Raw genomic sequence first — 24,408 nt, forward strand, 5'->3', positions numbered from 1 at the left:
TCGACGCCACTAGGTTGCACCTCAGACTGTCGAGGAGCTCAGTGATGCCCTGGTCCAGATCTGGGAGGAGATCCCCCAGGACACCATCCGTCATCTCATTAGGAGTATAGTATATGTAGTCCCACACTAGCACATGGGGAGCATTTAAACTGCTCTATCAAGGTAAAACACAGAGCAGGGGCAAAAGCAATCACTAAAGACCTCTCTTCCCAGAAGATGGATAGTAACGTCAAATCTTGCATGACCCCAGATGTCATGCTCTTTCTGATTCTAGCAGATACCGTTTCTGAACATGCTCTCATGCCATAACAAACTCTGTGAAACAGAAGCCTTTTGAGAGACTCAAAGGGTCCAAGATGTGCTTATTGTTTCTTTCTTCTTTCTTTTGTTTGACCTCACTTATTAAACGGGGTACCCAGTTATTCCCCAACTCTTCGCAATTTATTTATACAGAATTAATATATTTAATATACTGTACACACACACACAGAGTATTCATTTAATGTACAGTATATTTATATCTGTATATGCATGTTTACTGTATATATTCAACCAATAAATAATCTTATTATGGTATAATTGATGTCAATTATTATGACTGTTAGTGTTTAGGGGCAGCATGGTGATGCAGTATTACTGCCCCCTTGCAGTTTTAGACAATTGAAGTTACCAGGTTTAGGTTTTTTGTAGGGTCTCCAGTTATTTTGCACAAAGACTTGCAAATTAGATTAGCTGACAATTCTAACCTGTCCTTTAATGACTAAGTTGTGCCACTGTGTGTGTGAGTGAGTGAGTGTGCTCTTCTATTATCAAGTGGCCCATCCAGGTTTATTTCAGGCCTTGTACCCAGTGCTGCCAGGACAGGTTATTCCTCTACATGGCCCTAATTTGATATAGGCAGTTTTATGGAAATAAATGCTATTATTTAAAGTACATTAATGCATTTATATATAGTAGATGAAATTATTATTAAATGTTTTATTGCTAATTATCTTTCCAAAAAAAGATTTGTTTGTTTGTCAGTGAAATATTGTTAGATAGAAGATCTTACACACAGGTCAGAAATCTGGTGTCTTTAATTCATGTTTTTCACTGCATAAAGCTCTGATTTTAGCAGTAAGATATTACAGGCGTGCACAAAAAAAAAGCAAAGTCATCATTTATGGAATGATTTTCCTCAAAATCAATGGGTTTCTAGCATTTTGCAAAGTTAAGAACTGATTTTAATTTGAGTTATTTCTTTTTGTGTTATTATACCTACAGACTTTTATCCTGATACACCAATGCAGGCAGACATCACTTCTAAGTGTTCAGGCATATGTAAGGATGCATACAGTGTGTAACTACTAGATAAGTTCTGGGATTTTTAATGCATATTTGTCTTTTCCTCTTACAGTAGATATACTGTTTAAACTTTAATTATAAGCACAATTAGGTATATACATATAAGATTCTTAAGTTGGTATCTACTGTAATTGGCACTATCTTCTTTGATATAAAGGAGACCTGGCAGATAACATAATAGAACCGTTTATTTCAAAAACACATGCATTACAACAGTTTGAAACTTCAAGCCTTTAAGACTAACTTTTATGTGGTATACAGAATCTGTAACAGTAGCCGTCAGCTTGCTTTTTGCCACATTGAAAGAGATTGTCTTTGTTAACAGAAGCATTTAAAGAGTTTTAATAGTTAGACATGCACCCTGGTGTAATTTTCAGTTATATTCCTTTCAGCTATTTTTATGTCATATACTACTAATTGCACTTCATACATGTTTTGCTGATCCTTTCACACTAATTATACAAAACAAACAACCTGTAGATGTTACCTTTGGCCAAACATTACAAAAGTTAAGAAAGCAATTTGATGTTTTAAAAAGTGTGGCATGCTGTACAATACCTTCATCAGAACCTTCATTATGGGTTACTCCCTGCAATGACTCTGCTTGAGAAAGAGAAACAATTTTTCCAAAGCAAGTTTGTGTCCATGCAGCTTTCCTTATGCAGACCCCGCAGCAGTAGAGACACATCTGGCAGAGCTGAAGCAGAATGCTTTTGCCAGGAAATGCTTGTGAATGTGATTTCCTCCATGCAATAATAATAAAAAAAAATTCACATGCAGTCCTTGAACTCCCTTGAAGTTACTACAGTATGAAGTAATGTGTGCACCTTTACAAGACGGCGCATACCCAATTTAGATTAAAGGGCAAAGACAGCAGATAACGTCTCCTGTTGTATTTTTCCAAAGTGCTTTGTAAAACAAGACAATGAACCATGAAACCCAGTGGGTTTATGCTTTAAATAAATATGCAGTCCTTTTAAAATCCAGCAATTATATAATGTCTTTATTACATACCAAATGAATTGATGCACATAAAAGAGCTACACTATCAAGAACTATTATAAAATTTTCTTAAAGAAAATCATGAATGGATTAATTCTTTATTTATTTATTTGTCACATTCATAGTTATACAGGACAATACGCAGTGAAATGCATCTTTTCACATACCCCTTGGGGTCAGAGCACAGGGTCAGCCATTGTACAGCGCCCCTGCAGCAATTGAAGGTTAAAGGCCTTGCTCAAGGGCCCAGCAGAGTAGCATCTCTTTTGGCAGTGACAGGGATTCAAACCAGCAACCTTTGGGATGCCAGCGCAGACCCTTAGCCTCAGAGCCGCCACTACAGTATGTTATTACCATCCATCTATCTATTTTCTGAGTTCACTTATTTAATCCTGGGTCACAGAAAAATGGAACCAGAACTTATCTAGACAACATCAGGCAGAATGCAGGAGGTAATCCTGTTTTGGACATCATTCCATGTCACGGCAGACTTACACACCAAGTCCTTTTAAGCCACCAAGTAGCCTAACAAGCATGTAGGAGAAAATAAGAGTTAATGAATAAAATACAAAAAAAGAGGCTAACATTGAAAATGGAGTTGTAACAAAGCAATGCTATCCACTATATCTCTGTGATTCCTTGACTTAAATAAACTAAAGTTATACTGTATATTTTAATATATTCTAGTTTATGGTGGTACCGGAGAGGGGCAATGTGTTACGAACTGGCCAAACATGCAAGTAAGTTTATCCATTTACTCTGAACATGTGACATTATAACTCCAGTGCCTACTATTTGAATGTGCTGGACGCAAATGACATTATTTTACAAGCAGGTCACAAGCCTCCTCATGCCTTCTAAAAGCAAGTTTTATCAATAAACATTTAAATGGTGCTTGGGATGAATTGTCAAGGGTGTTGTTCAGCATTTTTTTAATTAGTATTAAAAGGAATAAAACAAGTTATTTCATACTTGTAAATTAATGTTATTTTATTTTTTTATTAGAGAATTTTTGCTGATGACATTGTGATCTGTAGCAATAGTAAGGAGCAGGTTGAGGAGACCCTGGAGAGGTGGAGATATGCTCTAGAGAGGAGAGGAATGAAGGTTAGTAGGAACAAGACAGAATACATGTGTGTAAATGAGAGGGAGGTCAATGGAATGGTGAGGATGCAGGGAGTAGAGTTGGTGAAGGTGGATGAGTTTAAATACTTGGGATCAACAGTACAGAGCAATGGGGATTGTGGAAGAGAGGTGAAAAAGAGAGTGCAGGCAGGGTGAAATGGGTGGAGAAGAGTGTCAGGAGTGATTTGTGACAGACGGGTATCAGCAAGAGTGAAAGGGAAGTTCTACAGGACGGTAGTGAGACCAGCTATGTTATATGGGCTGGAGAAGGTGACACTGACCAGAAAGCAGGAGACAGAGCTGGAGGTAGCAGAGTTAAAGATGCTAAGATTTGCACTGGGTGTGACGAGGATGGATAGGATTAGAAATGAGTACATTAGAGGGTCAGCTCAAGTTGGACGGTTGGGATACAAAGTCAGAGAGGTGAGATTGCGTTGGTTTGGACATGTGCAGAGGAGAGATGCTGGGTATATTGGGAGAAGGATGCTAAGGATAGAGCTGCCAGGTAAGAGAAAAAGAGGAAGGCCTAAGAGGAGGTTCATGGATGTGGTGAGAGAGGACATGCAGGTGATGGGTGTAACAGAGCAAGATGCAGAGGACAGAAAGATATGGAAGAAGATGATCCGCTGTGGCAACCCCTAAAGGGAGCAACTGAAAGGTATTTAAAGGTATTTAAAAGATGTGATCTCCATTGCAGTCCACCTGCCTGTAGTGACAATAGCCACATCAACTCATAAGGTCTTCTTTCTACACAAACCACATTTTTGGCAATATCTCCTTGGATATGTTTAAAGTGTTTTTTGGTTTCAATGCATTACTCCCAGAACCAAAAAATACACCACTATTCACCAAGTGCTCATTGTGGATTTTCGCAGGAACGCTCACAATGGGATACTCTTCCAGGAATTCTTTATGTGTCAACTTAAAGCAGCCTGTATGAAAACACAGCTCCACAATGTAGCAATAACTAGGGCATGTCTTTTCTCCAGCAAGTGCACAGATAGCACAACTTACAAAACAAAACTTCTGTCTTCTCATCCTTACTATGTGTAGAGCTGTGTTTCTCATCCAACCCTTGGTATTTTATTTCATGTAATATTCTATTCAATTTGTAACAGGTCACTGAGTTATTGAGTCAAGCTTCCATCGTCCAATCAGCTTCTAGTGTGCACAGCCAGTCTCATTCATTAGCCAGGAACTTGGAAGAGCATTGTCTTCATTTCTGTTCCATGCCACTTAAAACCACATAACTTGCTTCGGTTACATTTTTGACTTAATGCAGCTGCAGAAGCGTGTTTACTAATATCATTGCTGCCACAGATAATGAATAGTTATAATTTATACCTGAGGATTAAGTAAAGGATTTTTAATTTATGTACAAAGAGGACTCCATGGTCAGAGGCTTTGAGAAAACTGACCATTGTTGAATTATATAAAGTGTTGCGTCGTGATCTGAGGTTTTACCATGGCACAGGTTTCATTAGTGTACTTGTTTCAGTAATACATTTTTTCATTTTCAATGTGTAATAAAAGTTTATCTTAATTATTAGTTATTTTCAAGCTGCTGTTTCATTACAGATCAGTTTCCAACAATTCTCTGTTGCTGACACCAGAAAGTTCACATCACAACATCACTTATAGGACGCACATGAGGCAATGGCACACTCCAAGATTATGGACTCTCTAACAAAGCAAATCATTCATAATATTAGGAGAAAGAATTGAAACTTTTTTTCAGGGCAACAGAATAAATGTGTGTTTCTTTGGGTTTGAGTTTTGGTTAACATTTTTGCTTGTTAACTTCAATTTTTTTGTTTTATCTCTCAGTATTTAGACCTTCCTTTTTTCTGACAAATTGCATGTCTCCTAGTCTTTAAAAAAATTCTGCTTTTATTCTGACTATTCTGAATTAAAGATTATTCTTCACTGAATATCTTTGAAGAGTCAGCATTTTGGACATCCCTGAGTCTGTTTTTTATGCTTATGTAATACCACAGACTAATAATATACAATATTTTTTGTTATTTTTGTGATATTTCCAAGCCACCATTTTTTATTTTGCTTTGAGTTGCAGGCACTGAGATTTGTGATTTCCCTGTGGTGTTGTCAGTCACCACAACCGCCATTTGCTGTGACAAGTGATGGCACCCTGAGATGGTATATAAGATAACAACACGCATGCATATCCTGTTTTAGTGTCTAGATCTTCCAAAGAACAAGTACTCTTTATGTTTAGTCTTTGTTTTTTGACCCTCAAATCTTGCTTATCGTATTGCATTGTGACAACAATCATTTTCTATTCTTGTGTGCAAAATCTCTGTCCTTTGGAATGTATATCTATTCTGTTCACAATAGTATCTTCCAAATGCTGCACTAAATAAATTAAAATGAACTATTATAAATCTTAGTCTTTTGGAAAGTACCTCATTTTATGTTTCATCAAAAAACTTCTGCTTAAAACATAGCAAATTTAATAACTTATTTTTTCTGTCCTGGAAATAAAACATATAGTAACTTTTGCTTTTGAGAGTGTGTTCTGGGGACCCCAAGATGAACAGTGCTTCTATGACTTTGCTGTGCTACTGTCATACTGCCTCTCAGCTCTAGCAGCATGAGTTTCATTTCCAGCTCGGTCACAGTCTGGGAGGACTTGTTCTTCCCATGTCATCATGGGTTATCATTGGGTACTCTAGTTTCCTTATAAATCCCAAAGTTAGGTTAAGTGCTGACTTGAACTAATATAAGTGGAAGTGGACATTTGCGTGAGACCGTCCTGAATCTAGTACAGGGATTGTTTCCTTCTTGCACATAAAAACATAAAATTCCCATGATCTTGCAAAGTAAAGAACTGATTAAGAAAATGGATACATCTGCAGAGATAGAAGAAGAACAAAACTGAACAAAACAAAAAATTAATTTGTCTATATTTATTAATGATATTCTTCGGTGATCTAAACAAAGCTTATACAAGAGAGAGTCAAGCTAAAGTTAGAAAATGGGATTTATCAGAAAATGGAATAAATCTTAACAAAACTGATAATGTAATTTCTCAATGTACTCTCCATCCTTCTCAATGCACTTGCGCCACCTGCCTGGAAGTGCCTGGATTCTAGCAGAATAAAAGGTTTTGTCTTGTCCTCACAGCCACTCGTGCACCAGAGTTATTGTCGAACACTACATGCCGAGGGGTACTACAGTCACTAGTGCAAGTTACTGTGACTTGCTGGAGACCAATGTGAAGCCTGCTATTCAATCCAAGCGGCGGGGACTGCTGTCTTGTGGACTCCTTTGGCTGCAAGACGATGCCTGCCCACACAGTGCCAAGAACACCAAGCCTTGTCTGGAGAAACTGAAGTTTGACGTATTGCCATATCCTTCTTATTTGCACTGTGTGATTTCCACCATTTTGGACCGCTAAAAAACATCTGGATGGTTGTCGATTCAAGACAAATGACAACATGAATAAAGCGTTGCACGAGTGGTTGCAAGGACAAAACCTTTTATTCTGCTGGAATCCAGGCACCTCCAGGCAGGTGGCTTAAGTGCATTGAGAAGGGTGGAGACTACATGGAAAAATGACATTATCAGTTTTGTTAAGATTTGTTCTATTTTCTGATAAATCCCATTTTCTAACTTTAGCTTGACTCTATCTCGTACATTTTGGGGTGTTGTCAATGGTTGAGTCTCATTTAATGTAGTCACATACAGTATACTGGAATTATTAAAACCAGTCAAGAGGTTTCAGTTTTTCTCTATATGTCATGATTACTGTGTGTCAACTAATGCACATGCAATTTCTGCATATTAACTGACACTTATGTGATAAACATTTTCGTGATTGTGATTTATCTATTTATTTGCATTAACAATCCTTATTTTGTTTTTGTTGCTCTCTATGACTCAGATCAGGACAGATCATCAACATCATCTTCATCATCAAAACTGTCGTCAGTTTAACAGCCATTTTACCGGGTTTACTCAGGTCAGCTGGTTGCCCCACGAAATGTTTCTCATTCTACCCTCTGCAGTCCTAGGCATACTTGTTTTCATGAGTTTAAAAAAATTGAAAGACTACATTTTCAGTTTGATTTTTCTATTGTAGGGCAAAAGACTGATATAAACAAATGTATTTCAGCATTCAAGCTCTGTTTCTCATTCATTAAACCTTTGCAGTAAAAAATGACATTGTCACATTTGTATGCAATATTTTTTCAGAATGATTTGTAATAAAGTTTGAAATAATATATATAATATATAATTAATAGAGATTGCATATATATATATAATACTAGCTGTCCCCTGTGACGCCACCTGCGTAGTAGTGAAACAGGGCAAATTTTAAAAATCAATAAACAGACACGCATTTCTAGCTAAGCAGAGGCAAAGTACGCTCCAAAACATGGCGAGAGGTAGACCAACTCAGACAGAGGCTGGCGCGTGAGTGAGGATGGTCCCTCCCAGCTCCCCACTCCTGACGTCATTATTCCCCCTCCCCTCAGCCCACAGACTCTGCCTCGGATTAGTGTGAAAAAATCACTCCTGCAAGCGAACTACGATACTTAGCATAATGAGAGAAGTCACAAAATCAACCGGAATGTTCAAGCAAATTATAGAAAAAAGAGATCTAAATCCGTTAAGTAGTTCTCTCGTGAAACGCGGACAGACATACAGAGAGACAGAAATTGGATTTTATATTTATAGAGATATATGCAACATCCATTAATAAACACTAGCAGTAGAAAGGGTTGTGCTGAAGAGCTCAGTGACTTAACACACGGCACTGTCACAGAATGCCATGAACAATGCCCATTTATTTTTCATGCCCACTTTTCCTCATCATGATAATATTTCCAGAAGACATAGGCACCTAGGAACAGCTGGATAAAACCGAGGCAACAGGCTATTACAGGGCAACACCATTCCCAGAGTCCATCCTTACAGTAGATCTTTTATTTGTGGGAAGGGAAGGTTGCTCACACAGAAAGTCCATACAAACGTCCCTGAAATAGCTCTTTATAATCAACATATTATTACTATATGAGTAAATAGCTGCAGGATAATCCAAACAACCATATTTAAATCCCAAGTATTGATTAAGAAAAAAGATATCTTATCCACCAGGATTACTTTTAAAAATGCTGACAACTTGTATTACTATTTCTAGTACAATAATTACAGAGCCTTGCAATTGTGGTTGGTCTTATCTTGAATACTATAAATCTGCAGGGCATGCTTCACAGAGTTACGTAATACAAATTAAACATTACCCAGTACAGAGCAGCTAATTCATTTATTGTATTTCCATTTCCATATTTTATTTTACAGCTATCTCTGCTGTAAAAATTAAAAAGAAATAATAATAATAACTTCCCCATATAACTTTTACACATTCTTGGCACTTATAAGACCAGCACTGCTGACTTAATAACATGTACTCTAAAATTAGTAATAAAATGTCTGATATTACAACAGTAAAATTAGATTTCATTACAGTGTCTGTTGTGCTCACATGTTTGAAACAGTGGCAATTAAATTCATTCATGATTTACAAGGTTAATCTCTAGCTGTACAATGGAAAAAGTGGAATAATAGATGGATGCCTGGATCATATTAGAGATGACGCAATAGACCCTTATTCAAATGTCTCGTGTGGTACCTTCTCTGTCCGATGCCATTATGTTAATATAGGATGTTAGCTAGATTTATAGTGAAATGTACAAATTTTAAGGGACAAAAAAGGGCTAATCTTTGATGTTAACCAAGATTTGAACACTTGAAGTCAATAGATCATTTCAGCAGGCATAATCAAAGATACTTTTCAAACCAAACTAAATTTAAACTAAAGAAGTATTTTTCCTAAATTATTTGTTTAGTAGTTTGCTTCCTTGAGTGCTAGTCTGTGATGAGGTATTTCTTTTAATTATTCAAAGTTCAGATTCTATGATCATTGATCTTATGCGATAGCTGGCGTTGACATATATGGCCAAAAGTATGTGAACACCCCTCCAAATTATTCAGTTCAGGTGTTTTGGCTGCACCCATTAGTTAGAGGTTCATAAAATCAAGCACACAGTTATACAATCTCCATTAACAAAATGGTGAAGAGCTCAGTGACTTAACACATGGTACTGTCATCGAATGCCATCTTTGCCACAAGTCAGTATGTGGAATTTCTGCTCTGTAAGTCAATTGTAAGTTCTATTATTATGAAGTGGAAGCATCTAGGAGCAGCAGTAACTCAACTATGAAGTGGTAGACCAAGCAAACTCACAGAGTGGGGTGACCGAAATGACTCTGGAAACAATATCAGCACAAAAGTGGTGTGTCAATAGCTTCATGAAATGGGTTTTCAAGGCCAAGCAGCTGTACAAAAGCCTAAGATCAGTCTACATAATGCCAAGTGTCAAGTGGAGTTTTGTAAAGAAGTGCAGTGTAAAGGTGTTCTCTAGAATGATGAATCAATATTCACTATCTAACAGTATGATGAACTCATCTGGGATTGGAAGATGCCAAGAGAATGCTACCTTTTGGACGGTATAGTGCCTACTTACTGTAAAGTTTGGTGGGAGAGAAATAATGGGCTGGAGTTGTTTTTCAGGGTTTGGGCCAGGACCATTGGTGGCAGTGAAGGCCACTGTTAATGCTGCAGCCTTTAAAGACATTTTGAACAAGTGTGCACTTCCAACTTTATGGCAACAGTTTGGAGAAGGCCTTTTTCTGTTCCAGTATGACTGTGCCTCTGTGTGCACAGCCAGGTCCATAAATACATGGTGGAACGCGAGTGGCCAGATCCCTAACCTCAACCCTATTGAAAACCTATGGGATGAATTGGAACATCAATTTTGAGCCAGGTCTTCTCATCTAACATCAGTACCTGACCTCACTAATGCTCTTTAACTGATCTCACAAATGCTCCATAATCTTCTGGAAAGCCTGTCCAGAGAAAGAGAGGCTGTTATATCTGGAATTAGAGCAAATCCATATTAACCTCCTTACCGTTAGACCCGAGCATCACTTGGGCAAGTGTATACAGGTGTCTTGCGTAAGCGTTAGACCAAAGATTACTCAGGCTGTAAAAGTGCCAACAGCGTTACTGCTGAGGGTAACTTGGGCGACGGTATAGGCATGTCTTGCATAAGAGGCAGGTCTCAAGGGTTACTCAGGCTCGGGTAACAGTGCAGACACATCTTGTCCTAGCCACAGCAGTCATGACGAAGTAAAACAGACAGTGAAATCAAAAGAGATTCTGATGAATCTGAAAGTGATGCTTGTGTCAATCGCACATGTCCAGTGCTGATCAGCTGGAAAGAAAATCCACAAAGAATTACGCTACTATTCTCCTGACTGTGACGTTGGATTGTGTATTTCACCATGCTTCAATATATACCACAAAAATGACACATTTTGACAGTATATACATTATTATTATTATTATTACACTTTCTACACTTCTGACTTTGTACTTTTTGTGTTTTGCACATTTTACAGTACAAATAATGTAACAATAAGGAGGTTAATGCCCAAGGTTTTAGGATGGGATGTCAAACAAAGGTGTGACAGTCAAGTGTCCATAAAACTTTGGCAATTTACTGAATATGCATCATGTGCCTACCGCCCATGTAGTGTTTTATGAACCAAACACAGAAAATGATGATGTCCATGAAATCCAGAAGCATAAAGGCCCTATTACAAAAAATACACAACATGGCTGCACCCAATCAGTTTCTAACCTGCTTAGTCCTGAACAGGGTCATATGAGGTGCTGGAGCCTATCCCAGTCTAGCACAGGAGCAAAATTTGGACATGGCACCAGTCCATCACAGGGCAAACACATATACACAGACACACCCCAAACACACATGAGCCCATTTCTAATTGTATTATTTGATGCCAGTATCACATGGGTTGTCTGTTATTTATGATAACTGCGCGTATCACTTGGTGTCCAAATTTTGGACCAGTTCCCTTGTTTCTCATCTCTCTTACAAGACACAAAGCTAAAAGGCACTTCTACAACGTGTGGGGAACAGCCCGGACACAGACAGGTAGACATGATGGTTTTACCACACACACGTTTATTTACAATATTTACAAGTATTTCGTGAGCACAAACCCAGTGCCACAGCACCAATCACCCCTTAAGTCCTGGCCACACAACACAATGCCTTCTCAGTCTCTGGTCTGCCTCCACTCCTCTCCACCAAGCTTCATCCTCTTCCACCCAACTCTTGCCATTGAATGGAGGGAGGCGGCCCCTTTTATACACCCCCGGATGGACTCCAGGTGCTTCCCGAGGAGCCTCCGTTGACACACCCCAGTGTGGCGGAAGCTCTGGCTGTGTACCCAGGTGTGGCGGAAGTGCTGAGGTCCAGGGCTCCCAAGGCATCGGGGCGCCCCCTGGCGGTGACCACAGGCCCCTACAGGGTTGAGCTTCCAAGTTCTGTACCCGTGGCTCCCAAAGCAACCAGGGTTCATGCCCTCCTCCGGTCCTCCTGGGCATCCCGGCCGGGCATGAACCCCAGCCGGGTGCCACAAACGATTCCTGTGTTAGAATTCTTTTGTCTGTTTTTTTGACACTCATATTGATTGTATGTATTTTTTTTTGACAGTTTCTTTTCTTTAACTCGTCCCAGGTGTGGTCTATTGACCTTCATTCTAGCTTTCGCTTAAATGATATTCCATCTGAAGGCCTAATAATTTTCCAACCTTTATCTGGACACTTGCTCATTCTTCTTGCTAGAATATAACACTTGTGTTCATGGGGTTTCATCCCACTGTTAAAAAAACAGGTAGGTTGATTAAAAAATCTAAACTGGCCTATTGTGGATTGAGAGAGTGTGTGTGTGATCTGAAATGGTCTGCCATACTGTCTAGTGTCAGCTCTGCGTATAATGTATTACTGAGTTCAACTATGACTAATACAAGTGGGAATGAATATTAAAACACATTACAAATACTTATAGGGACCAAGTAGACCAGTAGATAATGTGAAGCATGCATATTTTGCCACATTTGTTTTTTTTTTTTGTATTCAACATTGCCTCTTAGTCCATAGAAATACTGGTAGACGGTAAAATTGGTTTGAGAAAATGGACAGATTGAAAACTCTAAATACTAATTAAAATATGTAAACAATTTATCAGTCATAATGTGAAATATCCACAAATTTCTCTGTTAATATTTGAAAGGTGGTGAAAAATAGCTGTTTATTAAATAATACAGGCCATCTGACAACAATTAATAATAAAAAAAACTAAATTATTCTTTTAAAAATAAATATGAAATATTACGAAAAAGATTTATCTGTCTCAGCTTCAACCAAAGCCAATGTGGAGTATTATTTTGACCTTTACTCCTACCAGCTATAAACTTTTGCTACTGATTCCTGGCCTGGGTCAATGAACTAAAGTTATAAAGCCATGGTGGGCTATGCAGTTTGGGTAAGCTATGCAGTTGCCTAGGGCAGCAAAAGCTTGGAGGGGTTCATTATTTATATTATATCAATGCAACACTAAAGGTGTCCCCCAGCCACCTCTAAAATATTTGTTTACTGCATGCTCTACATGTCATGGGGGACTCCCCCCCCCCCCCATGCTCTTTCCTATAATATATGTTTTTTAGTATGGCAAAAGGGGCCCCTCTCCTCCCTTTCACTATAGCAGGGGTGGGCAAAGTCATTCCTGGAGGGCCGCAGTGTCTGCAGGTTTTTGCTCCAACCCAGTTGCTTAATAAGAAGCACTTGTTGCTCAAGTAACACTTCTACTTCACTTTAGTTGTCTCGGTCGTTAAGATTTTGAACCCTTATTGCTTATTTTAGTCTTAAACAGCTGTTTTCATAGTTTTTAATGGCTCCTTATTAGCAATAAGATGCAAATGACAAAAGAAACCAGCATTTCTCCTTTTAGCTTGTTACCATTTACACCTGTGTGTATTTATCGTGCACTATTTGGTATAATTAAATACTTGGAAGGAAAGTGAAAAGAAAAAAGTGAAAGATTGAGTCCATTTTAGACTTCAAATCATTTGGGTGATATCCTTAGAAAGGAAAACAAATCTAGGATATGAGAATGACTTGACATGGCAGAGTTAAAGCACTAGCAAGCCATGAAATTTAATTATTGGCAAGGATTGTTTTCTAATTAAGTAACTGGGTTGGAGCAAAAACCTGCAGCCACTGCGGCCCTCCAGGACTGACTTTGCCCACCCCTGCACTATAGTATACATTTATCAGCGCACAGCGCACTCGACATTCAGAGAGGGACCAAATACCACCAACACTTCGATGTAATAAACATTTAAAAATACCTCCAAAACTGAAAAATTATATAAAGGGTTTGGAAGCACCTTTAACAGCTTTACAAAGCATCATTGTATAGAATACTGAAACAAATTATTTAATAAATGCGATACTTGCATTTTTGTTGATTTCTGCACTGTTTTAAACTTCTTTTCACAGTGCACATTACAAAATGCTTACCCATCATATTTGATCTAAAATTTTACTGTTACTGTAATCCATTGACCAGGAGTAACAGAGACATATTCAGAAACAATAGATGGTGGTAAAATCACATTTATTATGTGCATGAAACACTGTTTTCAATGTGCAATATATTTTAATGGATACAGGTTTAAGTATTGTTTAAACAACACCAGAACACAAAGTTCAAAGATTTGTTGGATAAATAGTTATACATCATAACATGCACATTCATTTCTCTTTCACTTACTTTGAACAGAGCAGACCAAATAAAGGCAGATTTGTAGAAATATCACTTTTCCCTTGTTGAAAAACCTACATTTGAGAATGAAGCTTACTTGTTACTAATGCGTACATTTTTGAGATATTAAGCAGTAGTTAAACATTTATGGTGTCAGTAGAAGAACTGTGAATATTTTTTGGTGTTATCCATTTTCAGGTTTTTGGAGGCTTTGCTTTGCCTTATAAACACAATCCACATTTAGAAATGAAGGTATTTAAAAGGAATTAAGATGCCTTTTGAATCATAACATATTAAACAGTAACTAAATGTCAGCTCCCCCATTTTGTTAGGTTTCCTGTTGTTTAAAAAGGGTTGGCTAATCTGCTTAACCTTCATTCTCCTGAGCAAAGGTCATTCCACAAACATTCGTTAAATCATTCACCAATATCTTTAAAAGACAAAACCAAAGACACATTAGAAACAAAGCAAATGTCAAAACTAGAAACTTACCTGAATATGTTTCTGTTTATCATACGAGAGCTTGTCTTTTGGGAGGTCTGTTCTTTAATAATTATTTCTTTGCATTTATATAGTGCTTTTCTCACTACTCAAAGCGCTCAGCAATCGTAGGTTAAGGGCCTTGCTGAAGGGGCCAACAGAGCAGAGCCCCTTTTGGCATTTACGGGATTTGAGCCGGCAACCTTCCGATTGCCAGTGCAGGTCCCTAGCCTCAGAGCCATATGCAAAGTCGAGATATGCCACCTTGTTTTATGTTTTGTTCGATGTATTTTTGGGAAATGGTAAAATGTCTTAAGAAATGAATGATTATTGATGACTAGAAACATATCACAAACACAAATCCAATGTTGTGAGAAAAAGTGATCCCTTATTTCAAAGGTCGGTAGAAAGTCCTGCTTGATCAGCATAGACGTCATTTCAGTGGACACTCTTGAAATTTTCCCACATGTGCACTACCAGTTGCCCCAAATCTCACAGTATCTGCAGCTTGTGCATTGCCCACAGAGTCTCATGCTTTACCCCGTTCTGTTGAGGCCGCTCCTGACCAGTGTGTTTTGGATCATGCGGTAAGACCCACCTTCACTTTTAGTGTTGCTTGGCAAAATTTGTTTGTATACATGTTTAGTAAATAAAAACTTACCCGAATAAAAAAAAATTTTAAAAAAACACAAGAAAAAGTATAGATGTAGTGCAAAAACCTCTGTCAATGTAATAATAATACATTTTATTTATTTGTAGGCGCCTTTCTAAACACTCAAGGACAGCAAACAATAGATAAAACACAGATTATAAACAAAACTAGAATACAAAAATTAAAATCAGACAGAGCAATTGTAGTCAAAGAGAAAAAGCAGTCTTAAACAAATAAGTTTTAAGTTTAGATTTGAAAAGTGAAAATGATTCAATATTTCTAAGCTCAGATGGTAGTGAGTTCCAGAGCTGGGGAGCAGAGCAACTGAATGCTCTGCTCCCCATAGTGGTAAGACGGACGAAGGGGACAGTCAAGTGGATGGAGGAAGAGGATCTAAGGGTATGGGAGGGAATGGCAACATGGAGGAGGTCAGACAGATATGGAGGGACAATTGTGGATAGTCTTAAAAGTTAACAGGAGAATTTTGAATTGAATGCGGAACTTAACTGGAAGCCAGTGAAGCTGCTGCAAAACGGGAGTGATATGGTGAATAGAGGGGGCTCTAGTAATGATGTGGGCAGCTGAATTCTGGACCAGTTGAAGCTTATAAAGAGATTTGTGAAAAAGACCAAAGAAAAGGGAGTTGCAATAATCCAGACGAGAAGTGACAAGGCTATGAACAAGGATAGCAGTGGTGTGGGGAGTGAGGGAGGGGCGAATACGATTAATGTTACGCAAGTGGAAATATGCAGAGCGGGAGATGTTATTGAGGTGGGACTGAAAGGATAAAGTACTGTCAAGGATGACACCCAGACTCTTGACCTGTGGGGAAGGGGAGACAGAGGAATTATTAATAACAAATGAAAAAATGATCAGTTTGGGATAATGTTGATTTTGTACCAATGAGGAGAACCTCAGTTTTGTCACTATTTAATTTATGAAAATTTGAAGAAAACCAGGATTTGATTTCTGCTATGCAATCAATAAGCGAGGAGGGTGGAAAGGAAACAGTAGGTTTGCTAGTGAGATAGAGCTGGGTGTCATCAGCATAACAGTGGAAGCTAATGTTATATTTATGAAAGATATTTCCAAGGGGAAGGAGGTAAATAATGAAAAGGAGGAGCCCCAGGACAGAGCCCTGGGGCACACCTGAAGTAACAGCGGTGGGTTGGGATGTGAAAGTTTTAAGCTGAACAAACTGAGTGCGGCCTGCGAGGTAGGATCTGAACCAATCTAGTGGAGCGTGGGTAATGCCAATCGAAGATAATCTATCGAGAAGAGTACTGTGACAAATAGTGTCAAAGGCTGCACTCAGATCAAGGAGGATGAAAATAGTAAATAAACCAGAATCTGCTGCCATAAGGAGGTCGTTAGTAGTTTTGTAAGTTTCGAAAACTTTTGGGAGACTAGTTACCGTATTCCTTGGGGTACAAGGTAATCACATAATATTAACAAGCAGCTGAAACTTAAAAAGTAAGTTAGAAACACAATTACTCAGGTATGGATCCTTCAGCAGTTGTGCCCAGATATGTGGTGCCTGTGAAGTCCATGCTATGTATTTGTCAATGGGGTTGCAATTCAGTACATAAATCTGCTGTGCAATCAACAATTTCAAATTGATTTCATTCTAGTAATTAGTAGGACTGGACTGTCACATGTGCATATGAACATCAATATGAATGCATATTATGGTATGAAAATTCAGGACTGGACTAAATGTAGTTTTTTTCAGCTTGCCATTTAACTTGGTAGCTATCACACATTATTTACATGGAAGTGAACTTTCAGTTCAAGAGTTTCTATTTTCATCAATTAAAAGAACAGTTTTCTGTTCGGTAAGAAAGAACAACCTTGTCTTTCCCATATGCATCTGTAAACTTTGAAGACATCTATTTATCTTATACTTTTACTGTGACAAGTAAGCATTCAGACATTGCCCTCAAACAGAAATGTGTCACTCTGAGCTGAAAAAAGAAAAAAAAAAGAAATTTTAAAAGACTTCAGAAGGAGATTTTGATGGTTAAATGAGAAAGAGCTTTGATCACTACTGAGAATAAAATCTGAACCTAACCTGCTTGTTAAGGATGAACACTGCAACCTAACAAATGTTAGTAAGTATAATAAATATGGTCAAAACAGGGTATTAATGGTCTTCCTGCCAGTGTTAATGAAACTCGATAATCAAAATATATCACACATCTTTTCTGTCAGTCTCAAACCTGGGTAATTCAAGACAGGGTTAGGGTTAGGGCCAGAGAATATTCCAGCAGCACTGAGTACAACAGCCCTGAACAGGACATCAGTCCATCATTTGATATATTCAAATTAGTCCTTAATTCAAATATGAAATATTCAGGTTTCAATTGTTTTACACAACAGGCTTATTAAATGCAATCAGATACACAGCCATCATCTGCCTGCAATGTTCTAGCTCATCATCAACAGTGTATCTATGTACAGGTACAACTCGGAGATGATACCATCTGTCAGGTTATCGTTAATAAATGGCATATTGGTCATTTGGCACTAGCAGAATATAAACAAGGTACGTTTTACTCTTATACACTTTGTCAAATTGTTAAATTAGTTCTATCAGTCAATAAAACGTGAACACAATCAAGTTGTAAAATGGCCTAGGAAGGCAGCAGTATCACTGCCAGATGCCGTTTTATCTTTCACTGATGACTAGTGTTGATTGTTGAAATTCACAGAGGTGTTTTTTGTAGTCAATTTGCTGTGTTCACCAAATATCTGCTTAAAAATTCTTTGTGTATTGGGCTTAGGCAAATAATTTTTTCTAGCACTCAATCATGTTTTGTGTGTACAGTGTGACATATCAGGTATGCGTACTGTAAGTGATCTCTCCTCAAAATTGACATTGCTGCCCAATCTGCTTCATGCATGAGTGATATCACTGCCTGAGCGGTACTCCAGTCAAACTTGCAACAAAACAACAAAAAACACTTGCAGTATTTTCATTTCAGAGGTACATTAACGGAGCAAAATGAGAATATTATGAATACTGCCACCTATATATAGCATTGATCCCTGTGCAATCACTCACTCACTGCTGTGCCACACAGCTAATTTCATATACCAGCTGTGTGCATGTGTAATTGCCACGTGCCACAGCTATGAGTTAAATTAAACCTTAAACAAACTCTCCCAATCACCCTCCCCAAGTCAGAAAACTCATGAAACACTGCAAAATTTTAAAAATTATGAAAGATTTGTTACTGTTTACAAGTCATTTCTATCTTCCTGTTAGAAGAAAAAAGTGTAATAATAATACATTTTATTTATATAGCGCCTTTCCCATGCTCAAGGCACTTACAGAATATAATAAAGAACGGCAGGGTATACAGTATATAGCATTGTACAAACCAGATAAATAAATAAAGAAGATTAAGACAGTGAATTCTGGAAAAAAAAACAGACAACATAATTGATGTTCTAGCACACACACACGCACAGGTGACATGAGCATCTTGACATTAAGGTAAACTGAGAGAAGGGTAATAAAGTCAAGTAGAGCTAAAAGCCTTCCAGAACAGATGAGTTTTGAGTTGTTTTTTAAAAGAATTCATGGAGTCAGCTGACCTGATTCAATTCAGTAGGTCATTCCAGAGTCTGGGCGCTATACAGCTGAAGGCCCTGTCACCCATGGAGTGTAGATTAGTGAGGGGAACAACAAGATTACCAGAATCAGAGGACCTTAGTGGGTGGGCAGGCACATAGTGATGGAGGAGGTCACTGATGTAATTTGGCGCAAGGTCATTTAAGGCTTTGCAGGTTATTAGTAGGATTTTATATTCGATTCTGTAAGACACAGGGAGCCAGTGAAGACGGAGCAGGATGGGTGTGATGTGCTCGCTGCTGCTGGTCCGTGTAAGGACTCTTGCAGCTCAGTTTTGAATAAGCTGGAGCTGTGATATAAGATATGTGATATAAGATTAAATCTGAAACATTTGCACTCATGTATCTGAAACAAAAAAGATTTTTCAGCTGTATCCATTCAAACAATGCCAGTCACACATTGCTACTTCATGGCAAGCTAATGTGTGCCCAGGAGATTGAAATTTTGAGAGTACAATTTTACATATACGCATATGAAAAGTTGCCACACTTTTTTAACTCTATTTATTAAGAATTTCAAAAACAAATTACACCACTTTTCTACATAGTCACCTTCATTTGCAATGCAATTTTCCCAGCGTCATGCCAACTTTTTAATGCCGAATTACTACTCCCACCTTGACTGTTTCCAACGAAAATATAAAAATGCGGAAACTTTTTAAACGTTCCTCATGTATATATATATAGACATGCTTCCAGGGAGGAAAAAGGGATCAGACCCGGAGGGAAGAACAAAAAGGGATGCCTTTTGCCACACCCCATGTGGCATCTAATATATATATATATACAGTTGACCCTTGATATATGTTAAGTGTTGCTGTGGGAGGTTTGGAACACATTAAGGGCATTTCCATTATTTCTTATGGGAAAAATAGTCTTGACTTACAACCAACTTGAATTACAACCAGCCCTCGCGAATGAATTGAGTTCGTAAGTCAAGGGTCCACTGTATATATATATATATATATATACTTTTTACTTAGTTTTGTATTTTGTTTGTGGTTATTGTTCCGTCTGCATTTTTTGTTGTTTGGGGCAAAGTGGCACAGTTGTTAGCTCATGTCACCTCATAGCTCATGTCACACTTTTGGCCACAATAATCAGTCCATCATAGTTGGCAGATGCTTCCTTAGCCCTCAGGGAAACCTTAAACAAAATTGCACCATTATGATCCACCCAAAACTATTTCAGTTCCTCCTTACCCTTTGACTTCAATCCATTTCAGTTAAATTCCGTAATATTTCCACTGAACTCACAATGAAGCAAACTCCACAGGTTTCACTCATCACTACTGATGATGCACTGTGTATCAAAATTGAGCTTGTCCAGATATATAAGGTCATTAATAGATAAAAAAAAATGCTTTTATATTTTTATGAAAATTTTCTAGATTCATTGTTCTCATATTATTAAATGTGTTTTTTGAAAAGAAAACCAGAAAGGGTGTTCTAACTCATTGTCAAAAACTCAATTAGGACAAGCCAAAAAACAGAAAATTGTCTAAAAGCAATTGAGTGAACACATAATGCATTTTTGAAGCTATTTAACTTATTTAATGAACAACATTATCCAACACTAACTGGCACTGTGTGAAAAAGAAATTGCCCTCCAATTAAAGGGATAACTAGAATCAGGTAATTCAATGTAGTCAGTCCTGATCAATGTAAATCTCACTTATCCTGAGTCAAGTCCCATAGCATGCAATGTCAAATCAAAAGAAATTCCTGAAGACATATGAACAAAAAGCTTGCTGTTTGTGGAACTTCACGAAGCTACAGTGAAAGCCATAATCTCCAAACAGAAAATGCTTAGAACAGTGGTGAATTTTCTCTGAAGTGGCTAGCCTGGCAATATGACTCCAATGATGCAGCTTAAAATCATATAGGAAGTCACAAAGAATTAAAAAAAAAATCCAAACAACTGTTGTCGCTTCTTGCCTCAGCAAAGGTCAGTTATCATGTCTCCACATTCAGAAAGACAATGAGCAAAACTGAGCTTCATAGGAAGGTAACAAGGCAAAAAGTACTGCAAACCAAAAAAAAACACAAATGCTTATCTTCAGTGGCATTTCTGCATTAAGGGCCAGTGTGGCACTGCCACATCAAATTCTGTACAAAATAAGTAATAAGCATCCCTTAGTAATTTAACTTATTATTAAAATGTTTATGATAACATGCAGTTGCAGATAGTCACAGTAATTAATAAAAAATGGACATCGATATCAGGAACGCACCATTCACAAAACATTACGCTACGTCTTGCTTTCACCCATACTGAGGTGGACCTTGCTAATTTTGATAGTCCTCCCACCTAATGGAAAAGAAGCCAGCAGTATGATGTTCCTGTTTCAAAAAAGCCCAGAATCGTGGTGAGAAAAGAACAGGCATTTTACAATTGTTTGCTGGCCTTGTGCTGACCTGCCAACACCAGCCCAAAGCATAGTTAGCATTGCTACCAGACATTTAGTGTGTACTTCAAGTCTTGCACTTAAAAGAAGTGGCGAGGCAGCCTTCTGCTGTTATGCACCTAAAATCTGGAATAGCTTGCCAATAGGAATTTGCCAGGCTAATAGAGTGGAGCACTTTAAAAAACTGCTAAAAACCCATTATTTTAACATGGCTTTCTCATAGCTTCATTTCAGTGTAACCCTGATATTCTGTATATGCATTTAATTATCATTTTTATCATGGCTCCACAATCCATACTAACCCCTACTTTCTCTGCTGTTCTTTTTCTGGTTTTCTGTGGTGGTGTTCTGCGCCACCACCACCCGATCAAAGCACCGTGATGTCCCTACATTGATGGATTAAAGGCCAGAAGTCCACATGACCATCATCATCAAGTTCTTCAATGTGAAACCTGTAAACCATGAGGACTGATTGAGATCATTGATGTTAGGTAGAATGCCCAGTGGGGATTTGGTGGTCTCGTGGCCTCAGAACCCCTGCAGATTTTGTTTTTTTTTTTCTCCAGCCCTCTCGAGTTGTTTTTGTTTTTTTTTTCTGTCCCCCTGGCCATCAGACTTTATTTTATTCTTTGCTACTTAGTACAAAGTGAAACACTTTGAGCTACATCATTTGCATGAACATGTGCTATATAAATAAATAAATGTGGTTTTTGTTGTTGCAGTGCGTGCAGTCTGCATGTTCTTTCCCTGTTATTGTAATTTGCCCACTTCACCTCAAAGCCATTCAACTCTAAACATGAGGTGTTGCCAGTTCAATTCAGACAGGTTAGATAATATATTTTTCTTAGCAGTGTTTGGTTGACAGGTTCTTGCTTACTTAGTGTTTAAATCTATAATGGCTGCGGTTTGTCAGACGATGATGAAATCAGAGGTATCATTATAATTTGACGTCAGTTGAGACAAACCAGACACTAAATGTTTGAATGATTTTTTGTGGTATAAATGATTCATGAACTTTCATGTTTCATTAGTCAATAGCAAAAGAGGAACATATTATTAGTGAGGTAAGTTAATGTTAATGTTAACAAAGTCTATATGTTTAATAAAAAGTTGAAAAAAAAGTCTTCATGCATGTATAAAACTTTTAGTATGGCCTCAGCATGCTTTTTGTGCCAAAGGTATTTTGTTGTGATGCCTGAGAGGAGACAGTCTGAGAATTTTAATTAGCGACCAGAAATTGAAACATAAGTCTTTTGCCAAGCCTAATCAGTAACTGGAAGTCTGCCCTATACTTCTTAAATGCCAAAATAACAGAACCAAAAACTATATTTGGAAGAATAAGAACCAGGGTTGTAGTAACTAGAAAACTTGTTTATCCGTAATATCGGATGATCTGAAAATCAAATTTGTATGCTCATATTTGTAACGTCATCATGTGTTGGTTACAAAAACAACTGATAAAGAATATTGCAGCACCCATTATAAAAACAGAATAGCATTATATAGACACAAACAACATCACGTAGATGTGTAATATGACATACCTATCGATAACTAGTCATGTAATCTGACATCCTCAAAATTGCAGGAAAGAGGCATTAATAAATTTATCACTTATCAGTTTTACATTTGGCAATACTGGTAATTCATTATAACAATTAACAGGACACTCACAAAGGTGGGTGCCAAATTAATATAGGTTGAGTGAAAAATCTCTATTTCACGTTCTAGTCGGTATGCCAGAAGTATGAAGAGATCTATAAAATTTATGAACAAAGTTCATAAATTGGCTAAAGTCTACATTAAATACTTTCACTTTCTCTGTTGTGATCTAAACTTGGCAATAGAATCATTTTCTATGCACTTAATACACATTCACATACATCCATATATACAGTATATATATATATATATATATATATATATATATATATGAATGGAAGAGAAGGTCTGTGATACGGTTTGCATATTTGCAGCTGGAGATCCACAAAGGGAGAAAAAACGAATCACATATCATAAAATAGTTTTATTCCTGAGCTTTCAACCCCTACCAGGGGTCTTCATCAGAGGATAATGCTTAGACTTACAAGAATCAAAGGCAATATATAGCAACACATTCAGTATGGGGGGGGGGAGGTAACTAAGTCAGTATGATCAAGGAGGGGGGGGTTGTATAGTTTATTTATTATGTACATGTTCTTCTTAAGTTAGCATATGCTGGATTTATGTCCAAGTGTCTGTTGATGGCGTTTTCATTTGATAGCCAAGACTCGGCCAACTCTCTGGCACTTTTAGTACTGGCCTTGAATTTTACTTTTACATTGTCCCAGTTGAATGTATGTCCTGTTGATTTAGTATGTGCATATATCAAAGATAGTGCGTCCTTTCTTCTGACGGCGTTGCAATGTTCCTGTACACGTGTTGAGATTCTTTTTGAAGTTTGTCCTATGTATATCGCTCAGCAAGAATTGCATGAAATACTATAAACTGCGTTTTGTGTTTCTGCTGTCGATTTCTTGTTTTTGGCATTAAAGAGGACTGTGCGCAAATTGTTCGTGGGTTTGTGTGCTATTCTGTGCACTGTGCAGCTTGTTTGTGTGCTAAACCTCAATTTGCAGCCAGGAAACCAAATATATGGGTGACTGCCCCAAACCTTGCTATGGCTCTTTGTGTAGTTTGTGACAATATACAGTATATATACACATTAGATAGATAGATAGATAGATAGATAGATAGATAGATAGATAGATAGATAGATAGATAGATAGATAGATAGATAGATAGATAGATAGATAGATAGATAGATAGATAGATAGATCAAAGACAATAGCAAACAACACAGAACATAAAATTATAAAAGTGTAGTTGATCTTATTCTCTCCAGTAAAAAAGGGGACATAACTTATGAATTCTGATCATTCAATTAATTTGGTCAAAATGGATAAGCTTTAAACTAGTTAGTAAGTTTCTATTGCCAATAATTTGCTTGCAGCTGGCCTGCACTGCCTTATTTTCCCCACACACAGTTTCTTTGTGTGTGT

At 37.6% G+C, this 24,408-nt stretch overlaps 1 protein-coding gene across 5 annotated transcripts in view; it reads right to left on the minus strand.

Annotated features, from left to right (window-relative positions):
* The window catches only part of LOC114652139 (transient receptor potential cation channel, subfamily M, member 6), a 158,347-nt gene that overhangs the window by 115,769 nt on the left and 18,170 nt on the right, over positions 1-24,408 (minus strand). For 4 of the 5 annotated variants that reach the window (XR_007935172.1, XM_051928454.1, XM_051928452.1 and 1 more), the window contains exon 1: positions 1,903-2,058. The exons of the other annotated variant lie outside the window; for it this stretch is intronic. Coding sequence is in view for 3 of the 4 variants with exons in the window: in XM_051928454.1 (XP_051784414.1) it covers positions 1,903-1,920 (18 nt within the window). In the remaining variant the exon portion in view is untranslated. Of the gene's footprint in view, positions 1-1,902; positions 2,059-24,408 lie in introns of those variants that run through there. 5 annotated transcript variants of the gene reach the window in all.

The sequence above is a fragment of the Erpetoichthys calabaricus genome, chromosome 5 (assembly GCF_900747795.2).
Source record: "Erpetoichthys calabaricus chromosome 5, fErpCal1.3, whole genome shotgun sequence".
NCBI classification, from domain to species: Eukaryota; Metazoa; Chordata; class Cladistia; order Polypteriformes; family Polypteridae; genus Erpetoichthys; species Erpetoichthys calabaricus.